This window comes from Pezoporus flaviventris, unplaced genomic scaffold (assembly GCF_033815535.1).
Source record: "Pezoporus flaviventris isolate CSIRO_AGI_PZ_B2104156 unplaced genomic scaffold, CSIRO_AGI_Pfla_v1 ptg000070l, whole genome shotgun sequence".
NCBI classification, from domain to species: domain Eukaryota; kingdom Metazoa; phylum Chordata; class Aves; order Psittaciformes; family Psittacidae; genus Pezoporus; species Pezoporus flaviventris.
The window spans coordinates 3,396,684-3,422,846 of NW_026892618.1; the positions used below are offsets into that span (position 1 = coordinate 3,396,684).

Here is a 26,163-nt window from a genome sequence, read left to right on the forward strand (position 1 = left end):
TGAGGGTTCCTAGTGGCGTTACACAGGGGTGTCTGTATGGAGCTGCAAATCTTCTTGCCATGAATCTCTTGCCTTTCATACAGATCTCTGCAAAAAGAAGGTTCTGTGAGTGCAGGAAAAAAGAACAAACCCAAACAAAAGCCAAACTTGGAGCAACTGGGGCAGCTTAAAATTTAAACATTAGTTTTTTGAGTTGGAAATGACCTTAGAGATCATCCAGTTTCAACCCCCTTGCCATGGGCAGGGACACTTTCCCCTAGACCAGGTTGCTCAAAGCCCTATCCAACTTGGCCTTGAACACCGCCAGGGATGGGGCATCCGCACAACTTCTCTGGGCAGCCTGTGCCACTGCCACAACACCCCCATAGTGGAGAACTTCTTCCTCATATCCTAAACCTCCCCTGTTTAAGTTTGAACCCATTACCCCTTGTCTTATCGCTACAGTCCCTAATGAAGAGTCCAGGATCCTTGCAGTCCCTCTTGAGATACTGGAAGGCAGCTCTGAGGTCTCCACACAGCTTTCTCTTTCCCAGGCTGAACAGTCCAAATTTTCTCAGTCTTTCTTTGCGTGGAGGCTGCTCCAGCCCTCGTGGCCCAATGGACTTGCTCCAACAGCTCCATGGCCTTATGTTAGTGACACCAGAACCAGAATAAGCAGCTGAGGAACAAATTGATAGAGCTGAAAGATAGAGAAGTGATTCCCCCATCTCCCCCCTGCAACATTCACCTCATCTTTTCTCCAAAGTATGTTTTGAAATTTCATCGTTCCTCCTCAGATAGAAGCTAGCGTGCATTGTCTTGCTCCTGAAGAGAATAATATTGCTGCCCAGGAGCTGTGAAGAAACTGAACCCTCTGAAATTTTAAGCTGTATTAAATCTTCTCTGCTTTCTGAGGGCCACAGTGTACTGTTTACAGGCAGTCTGATTGCCTGGCAGTCAAAACATTTCCTTCTTAAACATTTCCCTTGCCACCACTATAGTAAGAAAATAGCTGTTTACAAAGCTGTGCTTGCAACAAAATCCAGTGTTGTTTGATAAGATCAGGTATACTGGTTGTGCATTAGGGGAATATTTAACAAATAATATCACTTTATATGGTACACATTCTATTATCCTCTATTTATTGTATTTCTAAGAGGAAGTGATTGTTGCAGTCACTTTTCTTCCATTAATAAGCATCACAAAATGGTATTTTTTTCCTGGTGTTTAGAAGTTCTCTTCCTTGCTATTTCTCTGTTCTTTCACGATTCTGTACATACGCAGGTAACATACCAATGTTTAAATATACATTATGATGTATACTTACATAATCCTGTCATGCAAAACACTGGAAAATGATCCCTGGCTTTATCTTCTGACTGTTTTTTTTTTTAAAGTAACAGTGCTTGTGTGTAATCTAGCACTGTCAGAAGACAGAGGGAGGCATGCTGCAGCTACATACGGATAGTTTTACACAAATAGGAGCAAAGATAATACAAATTATATCCCAACAAATATCATATGTTACATTTCTGCTAGCCAGCAAGTCTTAAATCCAGGATGTATAAATGTGTTTGCTAATGAGTGGATACTGAGTGGATATAATGAGTTGGTGATGCAGTTGGTGGCTGCTCATTATCATCAGAGAACATAACTTGCTGCAGCAGCCTAGAAAATAAATGAATGTAGCTCAGACAGGACTGTGCTGTGAGCAAAATGAGAACTTTTCCTATGTGAAGCTTTAGCAGTCTTTTTGTTTTCTGGCTTTCTATTAGCCATTCTGAGCTGTATTCAGTATCCTTTTACCATCCATCACTAATCCATCCAAGGAGGGAAGGGTAAGGAAGTGGTCCCAGACCCTGCCTCACGGAAGCAGAGGTAGTGCCTAAACAGGTAAGCAGAATTGAAGGTCATGACAACTGGATATTAACAGCAGGCTTCCTCTCAAAACAAATGACCATTCTTCTTCTAAGCTGTAATGAGAAAATACTAGGATTCCAGTTATTATCTAACAGGCATTGCAGGAGATACAGGAGCTCTAAAGATGCAGAAAGCTCTAAATACAACTTCAGCAGGTCAGATTGCTTATGAATGAGAGGAAGTCAGGAGTCCTGCTTAGCTCTGCCAGTGGCTAGGTATGGTGTTAGGCTGGTCAGACAAAAACATGTTGTTCAGATACCACTTACGGAAGGATCATAATGAAAATCTTCACAATTTGGTAGTTTTTGCAAGGCTTTATTCCTTAGGTATCAGTGTGCCCTCAGAGCTGTGGGTTAGTAGATGCAGGAGAAGCACAGCACATAAATAGTAACAGTGAGATTTGTTTTATTTTGAAGTTGGTAGAAAACCAGTGTCCCTACAGTTTAGGATATAAATACAGTAGAGGAGGCTTGTGTGTTTGCACTTCAAAACAGAAGTTCTTTATCTTTACAATATATAATTTAAGATAAAACTGGTCCGTTTTCTCCCTCCCTGGTGCAGAGTTTTAGAATCTGGTTTGGTTTGCTCATGCTTTGCTGCCATGGCACAATTTTTGCACAGTGTAAGAACTCAGAGATGTATGTAACGAAACTTTAAAACTGTTTCAAGTTTTGGAAATGTTCACCTGTTTAAAAAAAAAAAAAAAAAGCCAACCTACAGAGACTTTTAAAAATAGACCAAGTCCTCCTGGAATTCAATTACAGATGCCTGCCAGCTGCTTCCCCTGCCTGGGACCCGCATTTCTGGCTTCTCTGTTCCTCTGGATGTTCCTTGCAGGGAAAGAGCCCATGTGACATGACTGACGAACAGACACATTGGAGAGAGAGGTGCTCGGGTATGGACTCCCCTGCCATCCCTCCATCCCACCTGCTGCTTGGGCTGTCCTTTCATAGTCACGATTTGAGCTGTGCGATTGTTGTACAATGTGGATACCGGCTGTGCAGCTACTGCTGGGACTAGCACTTTATTCTCATGCTATGTGCAATGGCTTTTTGAAAAGCTTTTTATTTAGGCCTTGTAGCACTGCATCTTACAAAAAACATTATAAGAATCCCATCTTCTTGGATCTGTATTCTGGCTGAGTTCACAGGCCCACATTACATCCCCCATTTGCTAAAACACTGAAGTGCAGACCCTGAGCAAAACTGCAGGCTTCATTTCCCCTGAAAATGTATGCAGATTGTAATGTATTTGCCCATAAATGCATATGCTGGATTCTCCCGTAATACGGACCTTGCCCTTAAGGAATTGTTCGAAAACTTGTAGTGCAGAGTCAGAAAAAAAAAAAAAAAATTAAAAATCTGTGTTATTAAATTACATGTCCTGTCTTTTTTGTGTATCATCCTTTTTGGTCTAGTTGCAGATGATTCAGCGGTCCTGTTCCAGGAGAACATTTTCCAGCAATGTCATTTGGATGTAATCCTCTTTCTGGTATTGTCCTGTTTTACCCCCGTCGGCTTTCTGAGCATGTGTGCCCATCTGTGTGTGGCAGTGGCAGGAGCTTTCCATCCAGTCTAGCTGTCTGCAGGATCTCACTAGTTCTGTGCTGCCTTGCTCTCTTGGGTATCGTTTTACTCTTTGATTGGGAAGAGTATGGTTTGAGGGTTTGTGGCAGAAATTCATTTACTAATTCATAGGGGAGGGAGGTGGGGGAGGGGAGAAGAGGGAAGGGAAATAATTCTTTGGTACAGAACAACAATCCTCCAGGGACGTAGTTACTGCATTTCTTGTTAAAGTGCAACATGTTTGTTTTCAAATCATTTAGAAAATTCAGTGATTCTGTGGCTTAGGCTATTGCCTACTTAACACACAGCTATGATGCTGGGGCAGATACAGCTGTTCTGAGCTAAGCAGTTCCCTGCTTGATGTTTGGTCCCACTGATTTCAGGAGAAAATACTTATTCATAGGTCTTCACATAACATGACATGGCTGCCTCACAGCTGGAGACGTGAAGTTGAATGATGTGTTTGATTTGAGATTTCTCAGTGACTTTTAATTTTAGTGCAGGGATCCCAGCAGAACTGCATTTAATTAAGAATGTGATCCATGGCTCTTAGATTAAACTATGGGATGTGGCTGCTTACAGTGTGCAGTGCTGCCATGCATTAGGGATATCTAGATTACCTCCAGGTAAACTCATTAAGTAATTTCAGTAGCAGCATTGTGCAGCTTACCTTTTCTGGTTCTCTTGTTTTGTATTTTCTGAGGTTCCTCTCCATCGTGTTACATGGATGCACCCACAGGCTCTCATGAACTGAGTTCAGATTTGGTGTTAAAATCAAGCAGTTGTTTGCTGTTAGATATGTGGAGGGTTTCTTGTTGTTTGTTTTTTTTTCTTTTCTTCATAAGATTTTAGGTTAAAGGTCAATGCTTCTAAATTTTGTTTTTAAGAGAGCCTGATACATGCGTGGTAAACGTGATGAAGCTGATGTCTGAGAAGCAGAAGTTCACATAGCAAGTCACTGGAGCTGACAGATTTCAAAGGGCTGTAGCTGGTTGTGTAAGCCACTAGCTTGTATGGTTTGATGTAATGCTGTTCCCAGACAGTGTGGGGATTGCATGTGCCAGTGCTGTGTGTTGCCAGACAGAAACCACAGCAATTCACCCTCAACATAATTACCACCTACAGCACGGCTAGCAGCTTTTAAATGAGGAGGAGTGGGATTCTTTCTCCAGGAAAACACCAAGGAGCTTATGTCTTGCTGTAAATCTACCTAATCTCTTCATTAGAAGGGCAAGGACAGCAACAAACCTCAGCCAGCATTGCACATAATGAAATATTTTTAAAATAATCTCTTTGATGTTGAAGTGTAGCACAGGCAAAATCCAGAAAAATCAGGTGGTGCATCTCACAACTCGTATAGCGTTAGTGATGGTTTTAGACATGTGGCATAGCTTCTTACACATGTGAGGATTTAATGTGCATTTTCAGTACTTCATTTTCCTCTATGTGGATGCTAAGATTAATATTTTTGTAATTAAAGCTCCAGCCACTTGCAGGCTTCTTTTGTATGGTTGTTTACTTAAAATACCCAGGAACATTGTTAGAGGGGAAAATACCAAGTTAAAACTTCATGTCTAATTCTTTGCTTCCTTTTCCTGCTTATGTTACTAATTCTTTACATTTATACATGAAGAATCAAATTGATCTATGACTGTTGAGATTGCTTGAGTGTGGATTGGGGTGGGTTGTGTTGTGTCCTTCATGGAATGCAGAGATGCAGAAATAGATACTTACTTGGGATTTGATTGTTTTGCTGTGCTGATAGGAGCAACAGATCAGGGAAAGGTAAGGTGGCTTCCTTTGCACATGATCCAAATCCCATTAAAGCCAGTGAAGAGATTTCTAATGATATTAGAGTCATGCTGGGATCACTGCAGGCATAGTATCATTGCTGCTAGTGTTGAATGCACAGAGTTCACTGTGGGATAGCACCTGGGTTCCCCTCTGTGTTAACTGAGCAGCAGTTAAAGGATCTGTCATAACATGTAGGAAGTTTTCCATTCCTGCTCACCAAGAAACTGGTCTTTACTGATTTAGATGTTTCTCAGTCATTGCACCTGTTCCTCACTGGTGGAAAACCAAGGTAATAGTAGTCCAAATGTTGATGTGAAGAGCTTAGATCAAAACTAGGGATTGTTTTCTGCCAGTAACTGAGTTAGAGGAGGACCTAAGCAGCCACACTGCTCTCAAGCTATGTGGGCCCTTGGTGCCTACTTAGCATGCAGTGATCAGTTACTTTGGCATTTACATGATCTCTGTTATTCCTTCTTTTAATTACGGGTACAGAAAAGGGGGTCTCTTGCAGTGCAGATCTCGAGTAGTTGTCATTTGGATGAAGAGGGTTTAGTTTTTGCTTGTGCCCCTTTTTAGGGTGCCTTCAGCACAAAATTTACTACAGTGTATGGAAACTCACCCACTCCCCAAAAACATTGACAAAGCATGGAAGAAGTCTGCTTTCTTCTGTTAGATAGATCTGCAGAAAGTTGGACAGATACGTGTTACTTGATTATGAAACCCTGTAAGTAGGCACATCTGTATTCAGCTAAGTCTTACGAGCTGAATGCACCTGACAGGCACATCTGAGATCGGCTCCAACTTCTCTGCTTACTTCTTAGTTTGTAAGTAGCAGCTCTTCCAGCACATTGTAGTTGATTAGCGGTTGTACCTTATGAAAGGGTTTGACCATTACAGCTTTGCAACATCTACATCTGTAATCTTGGTGTAGAAGCATCTTAATTAGTGATGTAAGAGTCACCTATGGGCACTGCTTTTGATGCATGTGAGCTCCTAGTTGTGGAATAGTTTATATTGTCATAAATCTCCTTGAGATGGATTTTTTCATCCCCTGAAACGTAACACTGCCCTCACCTGCACCTGAACTTTTTCTGTCTGTAATTTAATACTAAAACCAGGAGAAAGCATCTCAAGTAATTTCCTTTGAAACTTTTCTTTAGGTAAAGAAGGAGACAGATGCATTCACTGTCTGAAAAATGGTCGACTGTTGGATCAGTAGATCAGACATTTTGGTGGACAGGGGTGAATATCCTTTGCCACTATTAGACAGTGGTATGAAGCAGATGTTCTTTTTCTATTGAAAATGTCTGTCTGCCAGATGGAGTGGTATTTAGGTCAAGAGATGCGTTTGCAGTTGTGAAGCCATGCTTGTCCAGCTAAGAAATCTGTCGCCTCTCTCAACTATTGAAGGCATTCAGTAAGCGTACAGCTTATTGCCCATGTTTAGCATCTTCGCACAAAGACCTGATCTTTGAAGAAAGTGGGAATACAGTGTAACATTTCATGTGAAATAGCTGTCCTTTAATAGCATGTCACGCATGCTGCATGACACCGTAAACCTTGTGGTAGATAGTAAAGGGAAATTTTAAAAGAGAAAGTTTTTTGTAATCAATAACCAACTTGTTTTAACTCTGCCTGCATCTCCTTCTGTCTGTGTTGTGTTGACTCAAGTTTGGAGTCCTAATTTAGGCCAAACTTTAGGGAGGAGGACAGTATTCAGAGACAAGCTGCCTAGCTGCAGGTCCCATTATCATCAGTGTGAGACAAGGACCATAGCATTTTTCAGGAGCAGGCTGTAAATTAAGGCCTGCAAGATCTGGCCATTTCTTCTCAATGCTGCTTTTGTTTTTTGCTTTATGATACAAGATTTATATTCGCCTGTCAAGAAACAGATCATAATGGTTATTTCAGAATTCATTGTTATTTTGCAGTGGTTTTATGAGGCCAGTAGCCTAATGCTGCAAAGTTGTTTGTAATGTTAAGCTTCTACACCTAAAGCAGTGAGGTATCCATGGTAACTGTCTTGCCTGTACACAGTACCCCAGGCTGCCTTTTCACACAGGTCAGAGCATGCACATTCCCAGATACTGGCTCAATTTAGTCTGCCTTACACATCAGGTATTTTTAAAAAGACACTGGCTCTGACTTTTTTTTAAATTTCCCATTTAATTGGTCATTTGGGCCTCTGCATTGTGCTAGTGTAAGCAATACAAAAAGCCCTTGCCGCTGTAAACATATCTGTTGCCCAGACCTATTCAAATTAAACCTAACTCTTGTGCTGAAAATATTAAGGGCTTTGCAGCAAGGAAATTTCAAATTAATGTTTCTACTTTACCACTAGAGAATCATCCTAATGTGAAGTTTACAATAGCATGATTTCATTTAGGTCCTCAGTCAGGTACTGAGCATACTCAGCTCCCTTTGACTTCTTTTGTGTTTGAAGTTGCACCAGAATTAGACTCCGAAGAATATCCTCCTTCCTCATCTTCTTGTTGATGGGCAGAGTACATATTCATTGAAGATTGTTTCTGTTCTGATCTGTAATGATTTTTTTTGCTGTTGTCTCAGGTACTTATGTGTATACACCAAAGCCTGAGGAAAATTCTCTGCAAAATGGAATGATGTGTTTTGAACTTTTTTCTCCTGCCATCCTTCTTCATCTTAAGCTTGTCCATTTTTTGACATAATTTTGCTTCATCTTGTTGTGTTCTGTGAGTCCCAATGCTTTTGCTACAGTGAATCATCAGGTGTGTTTCTTCTGAGTGTTCAGGTTAGTAATTCGAGTGTGGAGGAGGAGAACAGGCTCAACTTTTAATCAGATGATTCTTTCCCAAATGCTCACTTGCCCTTTTTCAGTCTCTTCCAGGGCTGTTTTACCAAACGACGCATGATTACTGAGGGGGAGAAGCTACAAATCAAGTGTTGTATGTATTATAGTGTGTCATTGGTACAGCCAGGGGACAGGGAGGAAAAAGGCAAATTCAGAGGGGACAAGAAGGAAGAAAAAAGATGGAAGACAGCAAAGCAGGAGAGACAAAATCCAGATGCTGTCCTGGTCTTCTACATCATCCCTTCTGCACTATATAAATCTGTCAATCTTTTGGCCAAGTCTTGGCAGCTCTGGGCGCCACAGCTAGAATACTAATACTTGTTCCTACTTATAGTGAATTTTAGGGTAGAGAAGAATATGAACTATGTAGGCATCTGTGTGACACTGAATCCTTAGCAGTCAAAAAGCCATTTAATCTTCAGGTGGGCTCACAGGGAGGCAGAAAGGCGCTTAATATGCGTAGGAAATTTTATGTAACAAAGTCATTGCAAAGTTGTAATTAATTAAAGGAACTAAATAATGGTGACATTCTGGGCAGTATTATTTAGGGCTAAATGAGGGATCTGGTGTTCATAGGCTGTCATCAGAACTAAGAAGTCTGATGCTGTGGCTGTCCCTGCCATGCAAAGTCATTCTTTAGTGTGTTAGAGGATGAGGCATTTTTGACTTTGTTAGTACAAGAACAGAAAATTCATCTCTGGGTGGCAGAAAGCCAAGTTTGGAGAGTTGGCTGAGTGAGTATGGGCACCCAGGTCAACACCAGCAGAATGTCTCACTGAAGGGAGCCTAGAGCTGCTCTCTAAGAAGTTGCCTTTTGTTCAAAATCTGAAGTGATTCTACCTGCCATCGTTTTTATATAAACTAGTAGTATTTTGTTAAGCAAAGATGAAGACAAATAAATGAAATACAGACTGTTTTCATGTTAAGATTTTGGTGATGTGTACTTTCTTGTCATGGCAATTCTTTTTTTGCCTGTTGAATGTAGAGTTCCAGCTGATGTTTTGGATTACTGTAGTGCTCTGCTCTGGGTGTCTCCACATCAGAGATTTCATAAAAAGTTTTTCTCTTGAATGTACATTTCACTGCACTAGTTTTTTGATCCAATACAAATAGACTTGGTACACTTCATGTCTCTCTTAAACACATGCAGATTGCCAAAGTGGGTCAGAGCAGAGAATTAAGAGTGCTGTCTCTCTGTGTGGCCATCATCAGATGCTTCAGGAGGTCTAAGAGTCCCCACTGTAGGCAGAGTTGAAGTTTCCTATTCTTCCTGAAGTCTTGGGATAATCCTTAACAGTAAGATAACAAATCTGTGGCCTCTAAAGACCGATACTTTTTTCCCATAGTAATTTTCTTAACATTTGCTATTGTAACTGGTTTTGCTTGTTTTCCATAGAAATGCTCAAATCCTCTCTTGAGTCTTGCTGAATTCTTGGTCTCAGTGATTTTCCATGGTAATGAGTTCTGCTATCTAATTATGTGTGCTTTAACAAGTATTTATCACTTTTTCACTGATCATCTTTACATGCGTTTGAAGGTCCCTTGGGTGGGAGAGGAAACAGAAATTCCTGACTTTCCCATCTTCTCACCATCCATACTTTTTTATACTGCTGTCGCATCTTTTCATCTCTTTTCCAAGGCGAGCAGTCTCAGTCTTTAATACCACATGTTTTCCATACCTTTGTGTGCTCCCAGCACTTCTCTGAGCCTTCTAGGAGGTGGCAACCTGTAGTAAACACAGAACTTCAGATGAAACTGTGCCATTGACCTAATTTAGGGCGCTGACTTCATCTATACTTTTTCTCACCCTACTCAGCCTTTTAAGATGGTTTTCACAGAGATAGGCTAACTAAATGCAGCAGCAGTGCTCTGCATTCAGAACAGAGGATTTTCCTAATAATCAGAATAGCCTGAGCTGTGAATTATGTAGCCCGTAAGACTGTTGATGGGTTTTGTTTTGTATTCATTCAAAGCACTGACTGGCTGCCATGCATATGCAGTCCAGTTTTTAGTTATTGGAACTTTAAAGTTCATCTGGGTTTTCATAATGCCACTGAGCCCTAATGCTGGGATGTTGCATGGCATTTATCAGAGAGATGTCATTAGCGGGGATGTCAGTGCTCTTGAAACACAGTAGAAAAAATTGTAAGTCAGTTTGAGGACCTCCAGAGCACGCTTTTTGCAGGCTCACCGTCAATCTATGCTGTACTTAACAGCTCTAAAGAAGCATATGACATTGTATTTCCATAGCTACATGCTGTGCATGTAGGAACATTCCAATGATAATGTATTTCTCCTTGGAAGCAATAGAAATTTAGGCATTATAATGGCAATGGCTTCATAATAAATGTATACTAAAATATATTAAGATGAAAAATCCACTGCACATGTGCAGCAATCTTATCTGTGACATAAATAACTCAGCAATTTTAGCAAATATTAAATATAAAGGGGCAATTTAATATTCTGGGTGAACAGCTTGCATATTGTTTTTTATATAAACATGAATCTGTCTTTTAGCAGTGGGAATTTGAAAAGCTGAGACAGCCTCATGAAAATGTGTCTTCGTCTCCCCCTTGTCTCTACTTTTGAATAGCTAATTTAATTTCAGGCAAATTTTGGTCATTTTTTTCCAACCAGTTCTAGAGTGGCTTCAGTTTGTTTTGTTCTTTTTTAATTTTTTTCCTGTTCAACCTAGAAGAGAACTTCTTCCTGATTTTGTGAAAGTTAGCATTTAGAAATTGCTATTCCTCCTAAAATAAGACTACAGCTAAGGAGCTATTGAGCTTTGGCATGACAGCTAATATACCTCTGAAAGTTATTAAAAACAAAATGTTACTCTCTTAACAATGTTTCAGTTTCATTTGGCAGCATTGTCTAATAGAAACGGTTTATGAAACTTCTGATGCAGACTTACACAGTCAGAATAATTTCCGTGGCACTCTTCAGAGGTTGTTATTAGGTTTATTTGTTTGAACTGATGAAATCTTAGACTTCAAGAGTAGAAAACTGATATTTGCCTCTAATTTAAAAGGAGAGATTGAGAACTGCTTTGAAAACAGGGAGTCTTTTTTCTAGTAAAAGATACCTTGAAAATCAGAAAATGCATTGAAAAATCAGAATGTCTGTCATTTGGTAGAGATGTTCTATTATTAAAACTTCAGATATGCCAGGAAAGACCAGCTCCCAACACCAAGTCACTGCAGTTTTGTGAATCAGTAGGTAAAAGCCAGGATATACCCTGAATGACCCTAGATAGGTGATTAGCCTGCTCACTTATTAATGACATTAGTTGGTCTAACCTGCGGTCTGAACCAAGACCTGGTTCCTTACTCCTGGGGAATAAATCTGCCAGGCAACTTTTCTCCATCCTCCAGAGGAATTCAGTGCTTAGTTTTCCTACAGCTGAACTCAACGTGCTGGAGCAGAAGTGGAGCTCAGATCTGAAGTAACTTTGAGTTGTAAGGTTACCCATCTCTCATGCTTAACCAAGGGGTCCCTTCCTTTTAGCGCAGCCTTACCTCATAATCCTGCATCACTATTAATTCTTAGTTACTTGGGTTCCATTTCTGGCAGTGGATGTGCTTATTTGCTGTTTGAGGAAGACGAGATGTGGTGGTTTGCGTTGATGGCCATGTGTCAGCAGCTATGTCCTTGCTGAGAGTCAGTAGCAAGGATCTGAGCTGCTCTTAGCACACAGTATCAACAAATCTGCTAGAGGAGGTTGCTGCGTCTTTACTTGGTATTTACCACCTCTGGCAATCAAAGTCATGAGTCAGGCTTGTAAAAATGCTGAAACTTGGCTTGCTTTCTTAATGATCAAAACCTCAACAACATATTTTAGGTTTTTTTTTCTTGTTTTTTTTTCTGGTCTTCTGGCTCTGGCCACACAGATTTCACATTTCCAAGACCAGGAGCATTAGAAATTATGTTAAGGGGGTGTGTGGGTTTTACTTTGGATTATTTTTGATGTGAACTGGAATTTTCATAGAAGCACGTCACTCTAGGTGCTGAACTTAGAGTGCCAGCTATCCTGAAAAGGATAATACAATTGGAAAGTTGGTATTGATGGAAAATTCCCAATTAAGTTTAATTGAAAATTATTTGAACTACTGCTTCTTTTAAAAAGCAAGGAATTGTACGTATTTTCAAGGTATCCCTGTCAAAATGAATGGCTAATAAAGTGTTGGATTTGTGGTGTTGTCTAACTTGGCTCTACTTTTCTGTTACTTTGAAATTCTTCCTAATTTCATAGATATAGTGCAGTCAGTGCAGTAGTAGGTGGGAATTATTCTCGTCTGCTTAGAAATGGAGGAAGATGCTTTGTTTTCTTTGTCATGCTGTGCAGCATAGAGCAAGGGGAGAGCCTGCCTGTCACTGCAGTTAGCATTTAGAACATTCCATGCTGTACCTTGATCCCATCCAGACTATTCTTTTGAGCTGATGTGTGCTCATTTTCAGCAAGGTAGATGCAAAGACTCTTGTTTCCATATACCAGTGAGTAACACTGGTAGTTTATGCTGCTGTCCTGATCTGCCACACGGTTGGCTTCCTTTATCCATTTCTGTTTTGCTACATAGAAAGGATCTGCTTAAATATGTTTTGACCAGCTGTTTTCCTTTGCAGTAGCCACAGTCTGTGTTAGACTGTAAGAATGCAAAGTTGGATGTTGGCCTTTCAAGAATTAAAAGTAAATTCAGGTCTTTCATTTTAAGCCATTTAAGGGCTGATTTTGTAGAGTCTTTAGACATCTAAAAATGCAAGTATACTTGGAGGTGGACACACACACATGCGCACACGCTTGGTTTTCTCCTCAGTGCCTGAAGTCCAATAAATGAGCAATAATTCGGTATCTGTTTTCATGTAAGAATGCAAGGGGCTTTTCTCAGAAGCATCAGCTGTGTGTTTGGTCATTTTTGTCAGGCTAGGTCTCGGGGCAGTGTAAATAGGGTTGCTGGTCATTGCTAAAAGCACATCTGTAAATCATGAGAGGACAGAATCTGGCAGTTACATGCACCGAATATACTGGTGTTTAGGCAGGAATGAGTGGCATTAGAGGAAAAATGGTTGGTTTGATGAGTTCTTGGTATTGTTTTGAGACAAGACACATCCCCAAAATTGTTTTGCAAGGTAGCAGATGCTGAGAGTTAGTTTCTTTTGCTATCACTATATTGTTGGGTTTTTTGTTTTTTTTTTTTAATAATACAGACATACGGAGCAATTCTAGCTGAGTAATTAAAATTAACTGGGAATATTTGTATGTATTGGAGAAAGTGGCACAGGTCACACTTCCCACAGTAAAGCCCCAAACCGTGAAGTGCTCCTTTGGTATTGATACAACCTAGAACTCGTGAAATCCATTGAAAAATTTCCAAAGGCCTGGTAACCTGGATTGCAAAATAATCCTGATAACCTGGTTTAGAAAATGCATAGGTTCCTTCAAAGGTAAATGGTGTCAGGAATATCTGGAATGCATTAGACAAAATTCTGACTATCTGAAGTTTTGTATCAATCTTTACTAGTAGGCAAGGATAAAATCGAGAAATCGGTGAAGCTCACGGTGGGTAAAAATGAGCAGGTGAAAATGGAAATACAAAAGTGCCTCCTGAGCTGCTCTGAAAATCCTGAGCCAACAAGTGAAGATCCTGGCATACCTAATTTAAAAAAGGACATGCAGTTATGTCTGCAGTGCATCCCTTATCTAGTAAATCAGGCATCTGTAATGCCTTGGCTTTGGAGTTCAACATAATAGGAACATGGTGAAATAGAATAATGTAATGAAAATACTATTTGGCCACTTCTGATATTTTTCCCTAGCTACCTATTTCAAATTGCTCTTAAAATGTCAAAGCACAGTAGAGCTCATAAGTATGCATCTGGAAATTAAGTGTCTGTTTTGGTAAATATTCACAGTAGGACACTTTAGGGGTAAATTTTTCTTGCAGACCATGGGGAGTTCCACACAGAAATCCTGTTAACAAATAATAGGATTTGTGTGCATAACTCTCTGTGCATCGCTTTGAAAGTTTACCCCCTGCAGCATAAGAGTTAGATAGTTTTAGTCTTTGAAAATTATTCTTTTCAGATCTGGTCTTTTTCTTCAATATGATATTGATGGTTCAGTCATAAAGGCTTCTGAATAATCGGGATCAAATCTTACATTGTTTTCTTTCAGTGGTGGAGAACTTGGGTTATTGTGTGTCTCAGTGCTGTGTCTTGTACTAGAGAAAGCTGCAAAGGAAAAATTACAACAAAACATGATCTGTTTTGTAAGTGCACAATTTATGAATACAGATGGAAACTGTGTGACCGAACAAGCAATGAGACAAGTGACAGTATTAACAATAATATTTTCCCACACAAAGACCTACTCTGTATGTACGAATGTGTATATCTATATATATATGTATGTCTGTAGAGATCTTATACTGGAGGGGTGGGGAGGAAGAGGACACTTGACACCTAGTAATATTCTCTGGGCTAATAGTACAATTTTATAATATGCAAAATCAAACTGTATTTTTAAAATGCTTTCTTCCCAGTGTAAGCCTGAATGCCTCAATGCTGAAGTTTTCCCTAATCGAAACAGCTTTCCTCTCCTGCTGTATTCATTGTGGAGACACTTTTTAGAGATACTGCCAAAGGAAAAAAGAAATCTTTCTTTTAATATGACACTTTTCCTGAGGTTTTTTTTTTTTTCCAGGGTGCAGAATTGGACAGTTACCAGGCAAAACCTGGTTTTCTTGCAGTGTGTCCAGTATTCTTTTCACTATTCATATTCAAAATAGACTGGCAATAGCATTTGTTTTGCAATATTTGACACTTAAACTTCCAGCTTTCTATGGAACCTGGAACTGCAGAGGAAAGAAGAGTTAAAGGGCTGCTAAAAAATGAATTACTTTTTAGAACCACTGCTGTTTGGTTTTAGAGAAGAATCATACTTCTAGTTCTTTATTTTATCTGAATGTGTTAATGAATCTCTGCATTGCTTAGAACCTCAGGTTTATCAGTAAGCATTTGTGATGTAGGCAATTTGTATTAAGACAAGTAGGATTAAAACCAGATTTGTGTAGGATTGAACAATGGCACATTTAAAATGTGGGGTGTCTCTGCCTAATGAGAGACAGCTGAGAGGTGTGGGTGGCCAGTTCTTCTCTCCTAGGAGAACTGTGTCATGAAGTCTGGTGCATATTTTGGGTTTTTTCTTTTTAACGTTTTATAAAAACTTCTGCCCAGCAAAGTATGTGTCTGCTGCTCCTCCTACTTAAGTTGCTGGCAAATGTCCCTTTGATTTTAGAGGAAGCGGAGCTGGACACCAGCTGGACCCAGCATCATATTTAAAAGTGATTTTTCCCTGAATAAGTGCCCCAGTGTTTATTCTCTCAGCTCTGCTGCCGAGTGTCATTTTTATTTTTTGAGTGTGAAAATATATCATATTCAAGTATCAGTTGGCTATGAAAACATCTTGTTGCAAAAAGACCAGAACCAGGGAAGTGCTCACCCTCTATAAAACCAACCAAACAAAACGATGCCCTGAACAACCAACCTCTCCCAACTCACAAGCCCTCTGGAAGTTGCTGACATCAAGAAGACAGAAATATTCCACTTTGTGGACACAGTGGGAGTCAAGACTCTGGAGCTCTCTTCCAAGCTTGTGCTCATGCAACACCATGCACTTGGTAGCTGTGTGCCTCAGTTGATCCGTTTTGGAGATGAGTCATAGAATGGTTAGGGTTGGGAAGGATCTCACGATTATCTAGTTCCAACCCCCTGCCATGGGCAGGGACACCTTCCGCTAGACCAGGTTGCTCGGAGCCGCACCCAGCCTGGCCTTGATCACTTCCAGGAATGGAGCACTCACAGCTTCCTTGGGCAGCCTGTTCCAGTGCCTCAGCACCCACACAGTAAATAATTTCTTCCTTGTATCAAGAATTGCTTTAGAATGAGAAGATGCCTGTGCCATCTTACATTTCAAGAGCAGCGTGAATCATAATTTAAAAGGTTATAAGACTTCCATGCATGGAATCTTCAAAGAAACCACTTGCACAAAACTTCTTCTCCTGCCATGTTTTCTCTCCAAGGGAAATAAGGGAACAAAAATATTTTGAAAATGGGTGAAAAGCAACAACAACAAAAAAAATCATCCTGAAGCACTCAGATCAAGGATAGAAATTTAATTTATAATTTATGAGAAGAAACATGTAGATGTAGGTGGTTTTTAAACAGCCTTCATAGAAAGCCAGGCTTTTAACCTCGTCTGTATTTAGCACAGGAAAAGGTGGCATGATGTCTTCATAGATTATGTGAGATGATGTATTTTTGTCACCCAGCTTGTTCTCCTAATGTAGACCACAAGATCTTCAAATAGTTTCTGTCTGAGAAGCCACCTAGTCGTGATTTAGTAACTGCCAGCAATAGAGACTATCACACCTCTTCTTAAGCTGTTCCAATAGCTAAATGCCATTACTCTTACATAAAAATAAAATTCATAACCCACAAACTGAATAGCCCAGCTGCCTCTGCCTCTGCCTCTTTTCTAGCTGAGTTTTCTTCAGATTCTCACCAGTGTGTCTTACACCTTTATCTTGTAGACTGAAGTCATCCATTATCAGATTTCTCACGTAGATAGTCAGAAAGAGTTCATGTAGTTCATGTTTAGACTGATAAGCTTAGTAGATCGAAAACCTTGAATTTCTGATGAGAAGGCATGTTTTATTCTCTAATCATTCTTGTGGAGCTTCTCCAAACCTAATCCAATCTGTCAGCATTCTTGGATTGTGGACACCAACCTGTGATATAGTATTCCTACAGTAACTTGCCTCTGCATGTGGAGAAGTAATATAGGCTCAGGAATCCTATGTAATAGCTCTTGTTACCCTTTCCAGAATGTGTGATTTGGGGAATTGTTGTTCCACTGATTTTTCTCCGAAGACCTTCTAGTCTTCCCCAGAGACGTGGCCTCCATGAACTGAGTCCTCCATTTTCTGGTGTTCTGCATTTTGTTGTTATTACATCTATAGCTACACTGCATGTAAAGTGAAGCTCGTATTGTTTGCGTCTGGTTAGTTTAATAAATAGGGCCTAAACTGTTATTGACTTGATCTTATCCCCTTTTTTTGTGTGTTCTTTCAGAATGCTATTAATTTCTGTATTCTTTTTCATGTAAAAGGAAAAAAAAATCAGGCAGACAATAAATACTCCATGAGGTTACGCATTAGAAGCCCATACACTCATTTATGCTTTCTTGCTTTAAATTGCACGTTGAATTCTGTCATTTACTTTAGCTGTTAAGCCATTTGATAACTATCCTTGTGTGGTTACTTAATACAAAATTTTGCCTTATGGTATTGTGTAACACCACCAGTTTATCAAACTTTACCAGAGTGATATTTTCATTACTAGCAAACCCAGAACATGGTCTTCAGAAGTTTGAGAAGGTCTGTCTTTCTTAAGCCCATAATGAGGCAATTATTACAACATGATGTCAGGACTATAACTGCTGTCAGTTTATAGTAGCTTCCTTTTATTTTTGTTGATGGAACTCAAAATCAGCCAGTTTCTTTGTTTTTTTTTTTTCTCTGAATTCGTATCAAACTGACTGCAGTGGGTTTGATACCAGTAAAAAGTATGAAAAGTACTCCTGTATACTTTTTCAAGAGCATTGTTGCATGTTAAATTTCTTCAGTTCTCTGGGATTTTCTGCCTGTTACAGACTTTCTGAAAACCTGAATTAGTAGGATCCAAGGCAGCTCCTTTTCATACTTGGCTTCAAGTTATTCAGATCTGAAGATGTAAGATGCCTAATTTTGAGGATTAATGCTGAAATATACTCACATTGTCCACTATATCACAGAAATATTTATTGGACATGGCTGCCTTTTCTGTGTTATCATTGATAATCTGAGCATTTCCACTACATTATTTTGATGTAGAGTGAAAACCAGAAGAGATCACCAGAACATATAATTCAGCCTTCTAAACATCGGAAATACTATTCAAATTCCTTAAGAAGTGTTCAAGTACAGGACAGATAATTTTTTGGCAGTGTTATACAGCAAGCTGTTGTTGATGCAGGTATCCACAATAAGCCTTACATACCTCTTTCTCTGCTGCTGCTTCCGCATGCAGAACACCCCATCCTTATGTGGAATGAGCCTTTTGCAGGCTTGGAGAAGGAAAGTGAATAAACCATTGTATTAAGGCATTTAAATCAAATTTAAAGACCAACTAGTATAATGAAATACGGACTGAGAAAACGTAATTTGTTTGTGTCTACATGTTCCTATTGGAATAATTTTTCCCTATTGGAAACTTTTGTCTGTCAATCCCCAGCTATTTAAAACTGCAACAACAGTAACCAGTTGTTCCTTTCTTGTGTCCCCAGTCTTTATCCTAGCTTTGTTAGAGACAATACAGTGGTATTCTTGGGTAACAATAAGACTGCTATGTTTCATTGTGTTTTTTTTTCAAAGCTATACAATGTTCTAGCCATTATAGAAGGATTGCAGTCAGCTGAGTGATGTTTACATGCTACTTCCATACCCTAACAAGAGGTAAAAAAAAAAGTGTATTGTAGACAGCAAGGGAGAGATTCAGCTTGGAAGGTCGGGACTTGTTGCACGTGTAGGAGCCTGGTCAGGGAAGATAGCGCTGTGCTGCCTAGTTGCTTTTATTTTTGGTCTCTGCTTTAGTAACACAAGTGTCGGTTGCTGTGAACTGCTTATTCATGCTACTGCTGTGATCATTTGCTTTTGGCCAATATTAATTTTGTGGCTGTACTAAGTTAGGAAACTGTTTACAGGGACATCAATGGCATAGCTGTCTCACGCTGGCAGCAGTTTGTCGTGTCCGCATGGTGGGGCTGTTCCTGACTATATTTTTTGGCATTCCCATAAAAGCATATCCAGACATCTGTGCCAGTAGGATCGGCACTTTTTCTAGAAGCAGGGTCTTTCCAGCATTTTGTAACATGGTGCCTCACTCAGTTACATGCTAGAGCTGCCAGGTGTCTCTGATACATTGCATGAGCATTTGCACATTTCTCAGCTCCAGTTCGTACAGATGGGCTCTTCTGCTCTTTGTAGTGGCAGCTGATTTCACAAATTTTGGGGAAGTCATCTGGCTGCCCAAGGTCATCACAGAGGGGATAAAGATCCCGAGCCTGCAACTATGTGGGCTGAGTCTGAGGCTATGTTTTTGGCATGGCTGTCGGGCAAAGCGGAGTTTCCAGCACGTTTCTGCTTTTCCGACATGGATGTTCTCAACTTTTAACTCTGGCTTCTGAAAACGCTATGTGTTGTCTGGATTCATGGGAGGTTGAGAGAAGAAGTGGGAGAGAGGAGGAATCCTAATAATTAAGACTTGCTCCTTCAGGGCAAAAAGTGAAGTCCTTGCCTTAGTTTGGATATGAGTGGAGCAGAATTCCCCTTTCCATAACCTTTTGTTTGGCTGCTCCTGTTGTTGTCTTTGAAGGTAAAAAGGCATGAAGAAGATCTGAGAATTGCTAACAGTTGCTTGCTTTCAGGCAGTAAGACTCAAGTGCTAAATCATTCAGTTTATTGGTCAAATGCTATTTCATGGTCTTAAACATTCTTCCTGATAAAATAAAGACTGTTTTGATTGAATAATAAAGCTTGTGACCATGGTTGTTATTCTTAACTATAGATAGATGGCTTGTGGTGTTTCTTCTCATGACTGCACTGTGACTGTTTATATAATTTACCATGGCACTCTGTTAGTCATCAACAGACTGCGTAGATTGCTGGTAGAGGATATTCCCTCAAACTGAGGGGTTAATCAAGTGGTCTGGCAAATGCCAGCCTTTCCGATTAAAAGATCTTGCCTCAGTGCAGTGCCCATTCTGCATCAGGTCCTAGGCTGATGTTAGGAAGTGTTTCTGTGCTATGATTCTATTTGTGTGATACAGTTTATGACTGCGATGTATATGCCTGAGCAAGTTTGAAAAAAGACTTTATCCTGGTTCTCAGTTCGTGCTTGTCAAGTCTGGCGGGAACCTTTTCAATAGTGAGTTTGTCTTCTTCAGGTGATGAGGAAAATGAGGTTCACTTTCCTCTATGGCTCTGGAGTTTGGTCCCACCTAGACAGGATATTGAACAGAAGGAACTGGTGTTCTTAGCCATCTTGAAATCTCCTGTGAGGGTGGTTAGCATACCTTGTCCATGCATGCAGGTTTAAATCCATCATAAACTAGGCTGGGGAGCAATCTGTGTCTTCCTCTGTAGTGCAGAGCGCTCTGGCTCAAGCTCACCTGGAAAATCCATTTAGTAAATTCTCTGGCGCTGCAGATGTGTAGGTAGCGCTTTTTGTATTTCTTGCATTGTATTTATAGCTTTGATATTTTGCAATAGGCCTTGTACTTTTCTTGGCTGTTTGAAGGAACTCTGTATAGGCTGTTACTAAATTGAAACATCAGAAAGTGAGAACTAGGAAAAAATGGCAGTTTTGTGTTGTCAGGCTATACATACTGCATTCTGGCGTTTGTTTGAGGTGGACAAGCCCATTGTTTCTGAGGTCCATAAAGCAATGAAGCTCCACTGGGGCATGTGGTTGCTCTTGGAAATATTGCTAAGTAAACAGAGAAGTGGGAGTGCAAGTAGTGCTTCCTGAGGTGTGTCTGGGACGTGCTTCCTTACTGCTTGCTTTCTGTGGTGGTTGCAGAGATGTTTTGTTTGCAAAGTTGCATACTGCACTAATGTGCAGGCTCTGGTGAGTCGGTAAGTACTGAGAATGCTTCTGGTGCACATATTTTCAAGAACCGTTTTTCATTAAAGCCAGTAGGTGAATAAAAGTAAGGAAAAGTAGTCCCATTTTAATGCCAACCTGTTGAAATGAATGATTTTTCCCCCTCTGTGGTACTCTTTTGCTGTACTTGTCATAAAATCTTAGGTTACACATACACCTACAGTTGTTGTGTCACCTGCCTCTGTAAAGCTGTTTACTGCAGGTGTTCCCAGGAGACTGAAGGCAAAATAAAATGGCCAAGTAATTGGTCCTAACTCTTAATTCAATGTCTTGTGTTGCAGAGTATAAGCAAAATGAAAAGGAAGATTTTCAGAGAGCTGCATGCAAATTTTGACTGGTTGAGGTTTTGTAGGTAAAGGAACAAGGAGATAGAATGCTTTTTAAGCTATTCTATCAAATGTCATATCTCTGTTTTAGTATTTCATGTGATGTGGTTTCCTTCAGATGATCAGCTGGATTATCTGAGATCAGAGAAAAGGGAGTGATACTACTCAGCTGTAGAAAATAGGAAGAAAGTACTGCCATGGCAGGGCACAGATATATTGTAGAGCATTGGCTTTTTGTAGAACTTGTTTCAATATATTCAGTATACACTTCTTACAGCTAGCCAGTAAGAATTATTAAGGTGGAGGTATTTTATATATAATCAATAACTTTAAAATAAACTTCAAAGAAAGTTTATACAACAATATTTTAGAACTCTTCCCATGAGATTTGTTAGGTAAGACCATTAATGTTTGTTTTCTTGACAACTTTACTATTTGAATGCTTACCAATTATAACAGAAAGACCTAATAAATTATGTATCTGTGTTAAACAGTTTGCTTCTCAAACAAAGGAAATTGGCTGCAACTTTTATTTCTTCTGGTTTTATCCATCTCTTAAAGGGCAACACTTTACGGAAAATACTCTTATATCGCTACTTTAAAGGAGAACATGGAAGTGGTATGAATGGGCCTCTGTCTGCCAGCTACAGCAAAACTGCACAAGTGGGAGGTAAATCAACACAGATCATTTGAAGAGAACAAAATTAGCAGCATCGTTTTTCCAATAGGCATACTGGAAGTGCTCCAGGGATTCAGTTGGTAAATAAATCAAACAGTTCTACAGAAGGAACTGCTTACAAGCAGTTAGAAGAGAGGTAGTATCAGACTTTTCCAAAGTTGCATGCACTTGTCTGAGGTGGCTGGTGTGCATTTGGCAGTACTGAAGTAGGGACTTTCCCCATGCCCCCCAATCAATCATTCAATTCAGGTCCATTTCATAGCACTATTTTAATTTGCCAGTAAATTTACATCCAGATATTCAGCAGAGCACGAAACATATGAACAAAGATGTGGCTGTTTCTGGAAACAAAATAGTTCGTTTTTTTTTAATTCTCGATCCCTTATTAAGACATGAAAAAAGAAAAAAAAGATACAAGGAGAAGCTTCTCACAAAGGTACTGATTAGGCAATGGACCAGATTTCCACAAGAGACTGCAGAATGTGTTGGTCCTTGTTACAGCTTTACTGGACAAGACTAGTAAACCTGCACTAATTACTGTGACCAGAAAGTTTTAGATGGTCTCTGTAGGTCCCTATAACTTAATTTTTTTGGTATGATTCTGTTACAGAGTGGAACGTTACTGTAGGATGGTTTCTAAGGAAATCCAAAATAATGTATGTCATAGGAAATGAGGCCGAAGGTTTAAGAGTGGTCTCAGAGCATGGATCACAGTTTAGTGTATGCAGCAGTGGAATTAAAAAAGGGGTTCAGTGAACAAATCAGTGTAATTTCCAAGTTCTTTATGTCTGAATATCATGACAGAACAATGGTTCTAGGTTTTATTTCTTATTCTTAGAGCCTAACATTGCAATTTCACACAAAAATCGCATTTGTTTCAAAGGGAATCTTGCCTGAAACAGAATTTTGCCTGAAACAGAATTTCAAAATTTAATTTATTACATTGCTACTGTGTGCATAAAGCAAATGATTATTGCTAATAGATTCATTTTCATATGCATTTGTGAAACAAACATAAATGGTATGTTTTTGTCTTACTTGCAGGTGGATTTTCAGGACAAGACTCAGATAAGTCTGGGGTAACAATGTTTGATATTCAGTGCCTTCTGGATAAAGAGGGTGCATCAGAACTAGTCATCGATGTTATAGTAAACACCAGAAATGACAGAATTTTCTCAGAAGGCATTTTGCTTGGTATTGCATTGCTTGAAGGTGGAAATACACAAACACAGGTGCTTATTTCATTTACTTATTCACATATTGATTTTTAAATGTGTGTAGTCTGGAGACAAAAGGATCTTTGTGAATTCTGTGAAAAGTTTATCACTGCAATATGCATGGCTATAATACAAATGTAAATATGCCCTGTTATTATGCAATATCAAACCAATTTTTAAACTGTCCCTTTCTGTCTAACACAGTGCTTCTTTTAATCTGGTCATTTCCATATAAACATTGTTTTTAGTTATTTTGTATCTCTGTAAATTAAAAATTATAATACCTTCAAGTTTATAATAGCAATAAAATCAAGTTATTTTCTGGAAATGTTTAGGGACATTTATAGAAATCTCCAAAGAGAGAAAAATTGGCCATTTGAGATGACCATGTCCCAGCCAGTAGAACATAGCTGCTTTAAAATGCAGATTCTATTTTTTCATGAATTATATTCTTCTCACCTAATTTTAACCAAATAAGATGATTGTTTATTCATATTATATGATCAGCAGAGATATTGTAAGAGAGGAAAGATGGTATGAATCAGTCCCTGCTTTTTGCCGTATCTCATCATTGCCTGTGAAGGGAGCCTAATTAATCAACTTGTACCTCACTGCAGGGCTATAAAAGTAAAACGAGAGGAATTCCATCCGGTATCTTTATTCTGTAAAAAAAGATAATGTGATCTGTGACCCTTAGAGAGCACCCACAAAATGCTAAAGAAGTGAGATTTTTGTTGCAGCTTTCTAAAATGAATTGTTAGAGGCTGTAAAAGGCTTTTACTTTAAGTTTGTCAACTGTTGAAAATGGTACTCAGCCTGCTTGACAATAGTGCTAAAGGACTGGGCTTAATAACCTTAAATATTAATTCCAATTCTGTGTGAAGCACCAAAATTTATATAATCCAAGCTATAATACTACACATTAGATGTTTCATGCTTCCTCATGTTTTTAAAAAGCAATTACTTTTCACTGTTTTTTTTAGATGAAATATTATAACTTTAGAAAGAAATAGAGAGTGTCACAAAGTAATTTAACTTCAAATGTAATATTGTGACAGTTTAAAGATTGCACATACCAGCATTCCCCATTTTATCCAAATTTAGAAATGTTGCCATCAGTCTTAGTTACCAGCCGTGTATATCACTTTGTGAAAGAATGGTCAGGCAGTGACCAACATTTGTTCTTTGTAAGTGAAGTAATTATTCATCATTTGTTTCACAAAAAAAAAAAAAAAAGAAAGAAAAGTGTATTTTTGTATTTCTCCTTCCTTAGAAGACTGATATCTAAAGAATAACTTTTTTTTGTCAGTATTCGACTTACCAGCAACTGAAGGAGCAAAAGAAGTCAGAAAAATTCTTTAAAGTCCTGTATGACCACATGAAAGCTGCTCAGCAGGAGATACGATCGACAGTGACAGTGAATACTATTGATTTGGGAAGCAAAAAGAAAGATGATGATAGTGACCTAACCATATCTGTTCCCAAAAAGAGAGGTAAGGACACACCCATGCAAAAGAGGGGGAAGTACACTATATTCAGATTGCATGTGCTGCCCCACTATACTGTGCTGTGTTGATCAGTAGGCTCTACTATTAATCCCTGCTACTTCTAATCTTTTACTTGTTTTTCTGTAAATTATTGGGGATCTCCTAAACTGGTTACAAGGAATTAGCTTTGGTGAAATCAGGAGGTTATGCCAGTTTATACCAGCAGAAGATATCGAACCGTATTTTTAGAGAAGCAGAAGTAAAGGCTGCTGCTAAGGGGGCTGTTTCACAAGAGCAAGCACAGGCACTTATTTCCCACCCTGTGGTTCTTCCATTGTTCTCATCATTAATTGTATATAGTAGGGAGTGAAATACTAGGGCTTTTTGTTTTAATGTTCTGTTTCACTCTGGTTTGTGGTTTATTCGGAACATGCTATCCCTGCATGAATGTTGCTTTTATGTTCTTTGTAAGTTGCCTTGAGGTCTTCGAAAAGCTAGTCCCCAGCAAAGAAAAATTTACATTCATTATTATTGCTTTCTTATTGTTTAATCAAAAGAGTTTCAAAAATGAACAAAAATTATCTTCTTTTCAGTAAAGGATTCAACCTTGCATCTGAGAGAGGGTATGAAAGGACAGTTAACAGAAGCATCATCTGCAACGTCAAAGGCTTACTCTGTGTATAGAAGAGAAATGGACCCAGAAATAGATCTTATGGGCTCAGGAACGGATGCTGCAAATACAGAAGAAAAGTCCACAGAAGAAGCAATCATGAGCCCTACCATTGCAATCATGCAGCCAATACTGAGGTTTCTTCAACTGCTGTGCGAGAACCACAATCGAGAGCTCCAGGTAAAGTGCTTTTGAGTTGGGCTCCAAAGGAAATACTACAGGAGCTGGAATTTCATAAGGAAAGTAAAACACACCTGTGCCCATTCCTGTCACAGCATGATGGTGTCTAAAATGTTGTTGTTCTTTTGGTCCAAGGGATAAAATAACCCTTTCAAGAGCCACTTGTATGCTCTGGTTGAGCTCATGTTTATGACCTCAGAATAGCTACAGGACTGCAGCATAGCTGCATGGGATTGAGAAGTGTCTAAATGTCACTGTTAGTGTGGTTTCTGTGCACAAATACTGGATTGCTTACCATAGGCTTGAGGACCACAGGAAGTTCCTGTGCAAAGTTTGGGTACTGCTCTTTTTTGCTAGGTATTATGATTGAAGACTTTAAGATGCTACATGTTTCCCTGCTGTCAGCTGCTCTGGTAGAAATTACTGTCTCCATAGCAACCTTTGCAAAATGAATTTTTTGCAAATATACCTCAGTGCCGTGTCCAGCAGTCTCCCTTAAAGCAGTATTGGGGGTGGTTTGAGCTGAGCTACTGTTCTGCACTGGCATGGCCAAGGAGCAGTTGTAATGTGCCACCATACCTGCTCAGCTGTGGGGTAACAACCTTCCAAGGGAAAGGTCATAATAGATGTATGGGGACAGGTATAAAGGAGATACATAAGACATTTAAGGCCAGTGCAGATGTCTGCAGAGTGCACTTTCCTAAGCCTTTTTTTCTCTACTGATTTAATCAGATAATAGTTTTCAACTGCTGTG

The 26,163-nt window shown here is 39.4% G+C and overlaps 1 protein-coding gene across 4 annotated transcripts in view; it reads left to right on the forward strand.

The window, feature by feature from the left end:
* ITPR2 (inositol 1,4,5-trisphosphate receptor type 2) overlaps positions 1-26,163 on the forward strand; it is a 255,174-nt gene that overhangs the window by 153,994 nt on the left and 75,017 nt on the right. For all 4 annotated transcript variants that reach the window (XR_009746719.1, XM_061472136.1, XM_061472137.1 and 1 more), the window contains 4 exons: positions 21,738-21,846; positions 22,900-23,087; positions 24,382-24,565; positions 25,153-25,409. Coding sequence is in view for 3 of the 4 variants with exons in the window: in XM_061472136.1 (XP_061328120.1) it covers positions 21,738-21,846; positions 22,900-23,087; positions 24,382-24,565; positions 25,153-25,409 (738 nt within the window). In the remaining variant the exon portion in view is untranslated. The remainder of the gene's footprint in view (positions 1-21,737; positions 21,847-22,899; positions 23,088-24,381; positions 24,566-25,152; positions 25,410-26,163) is intronic.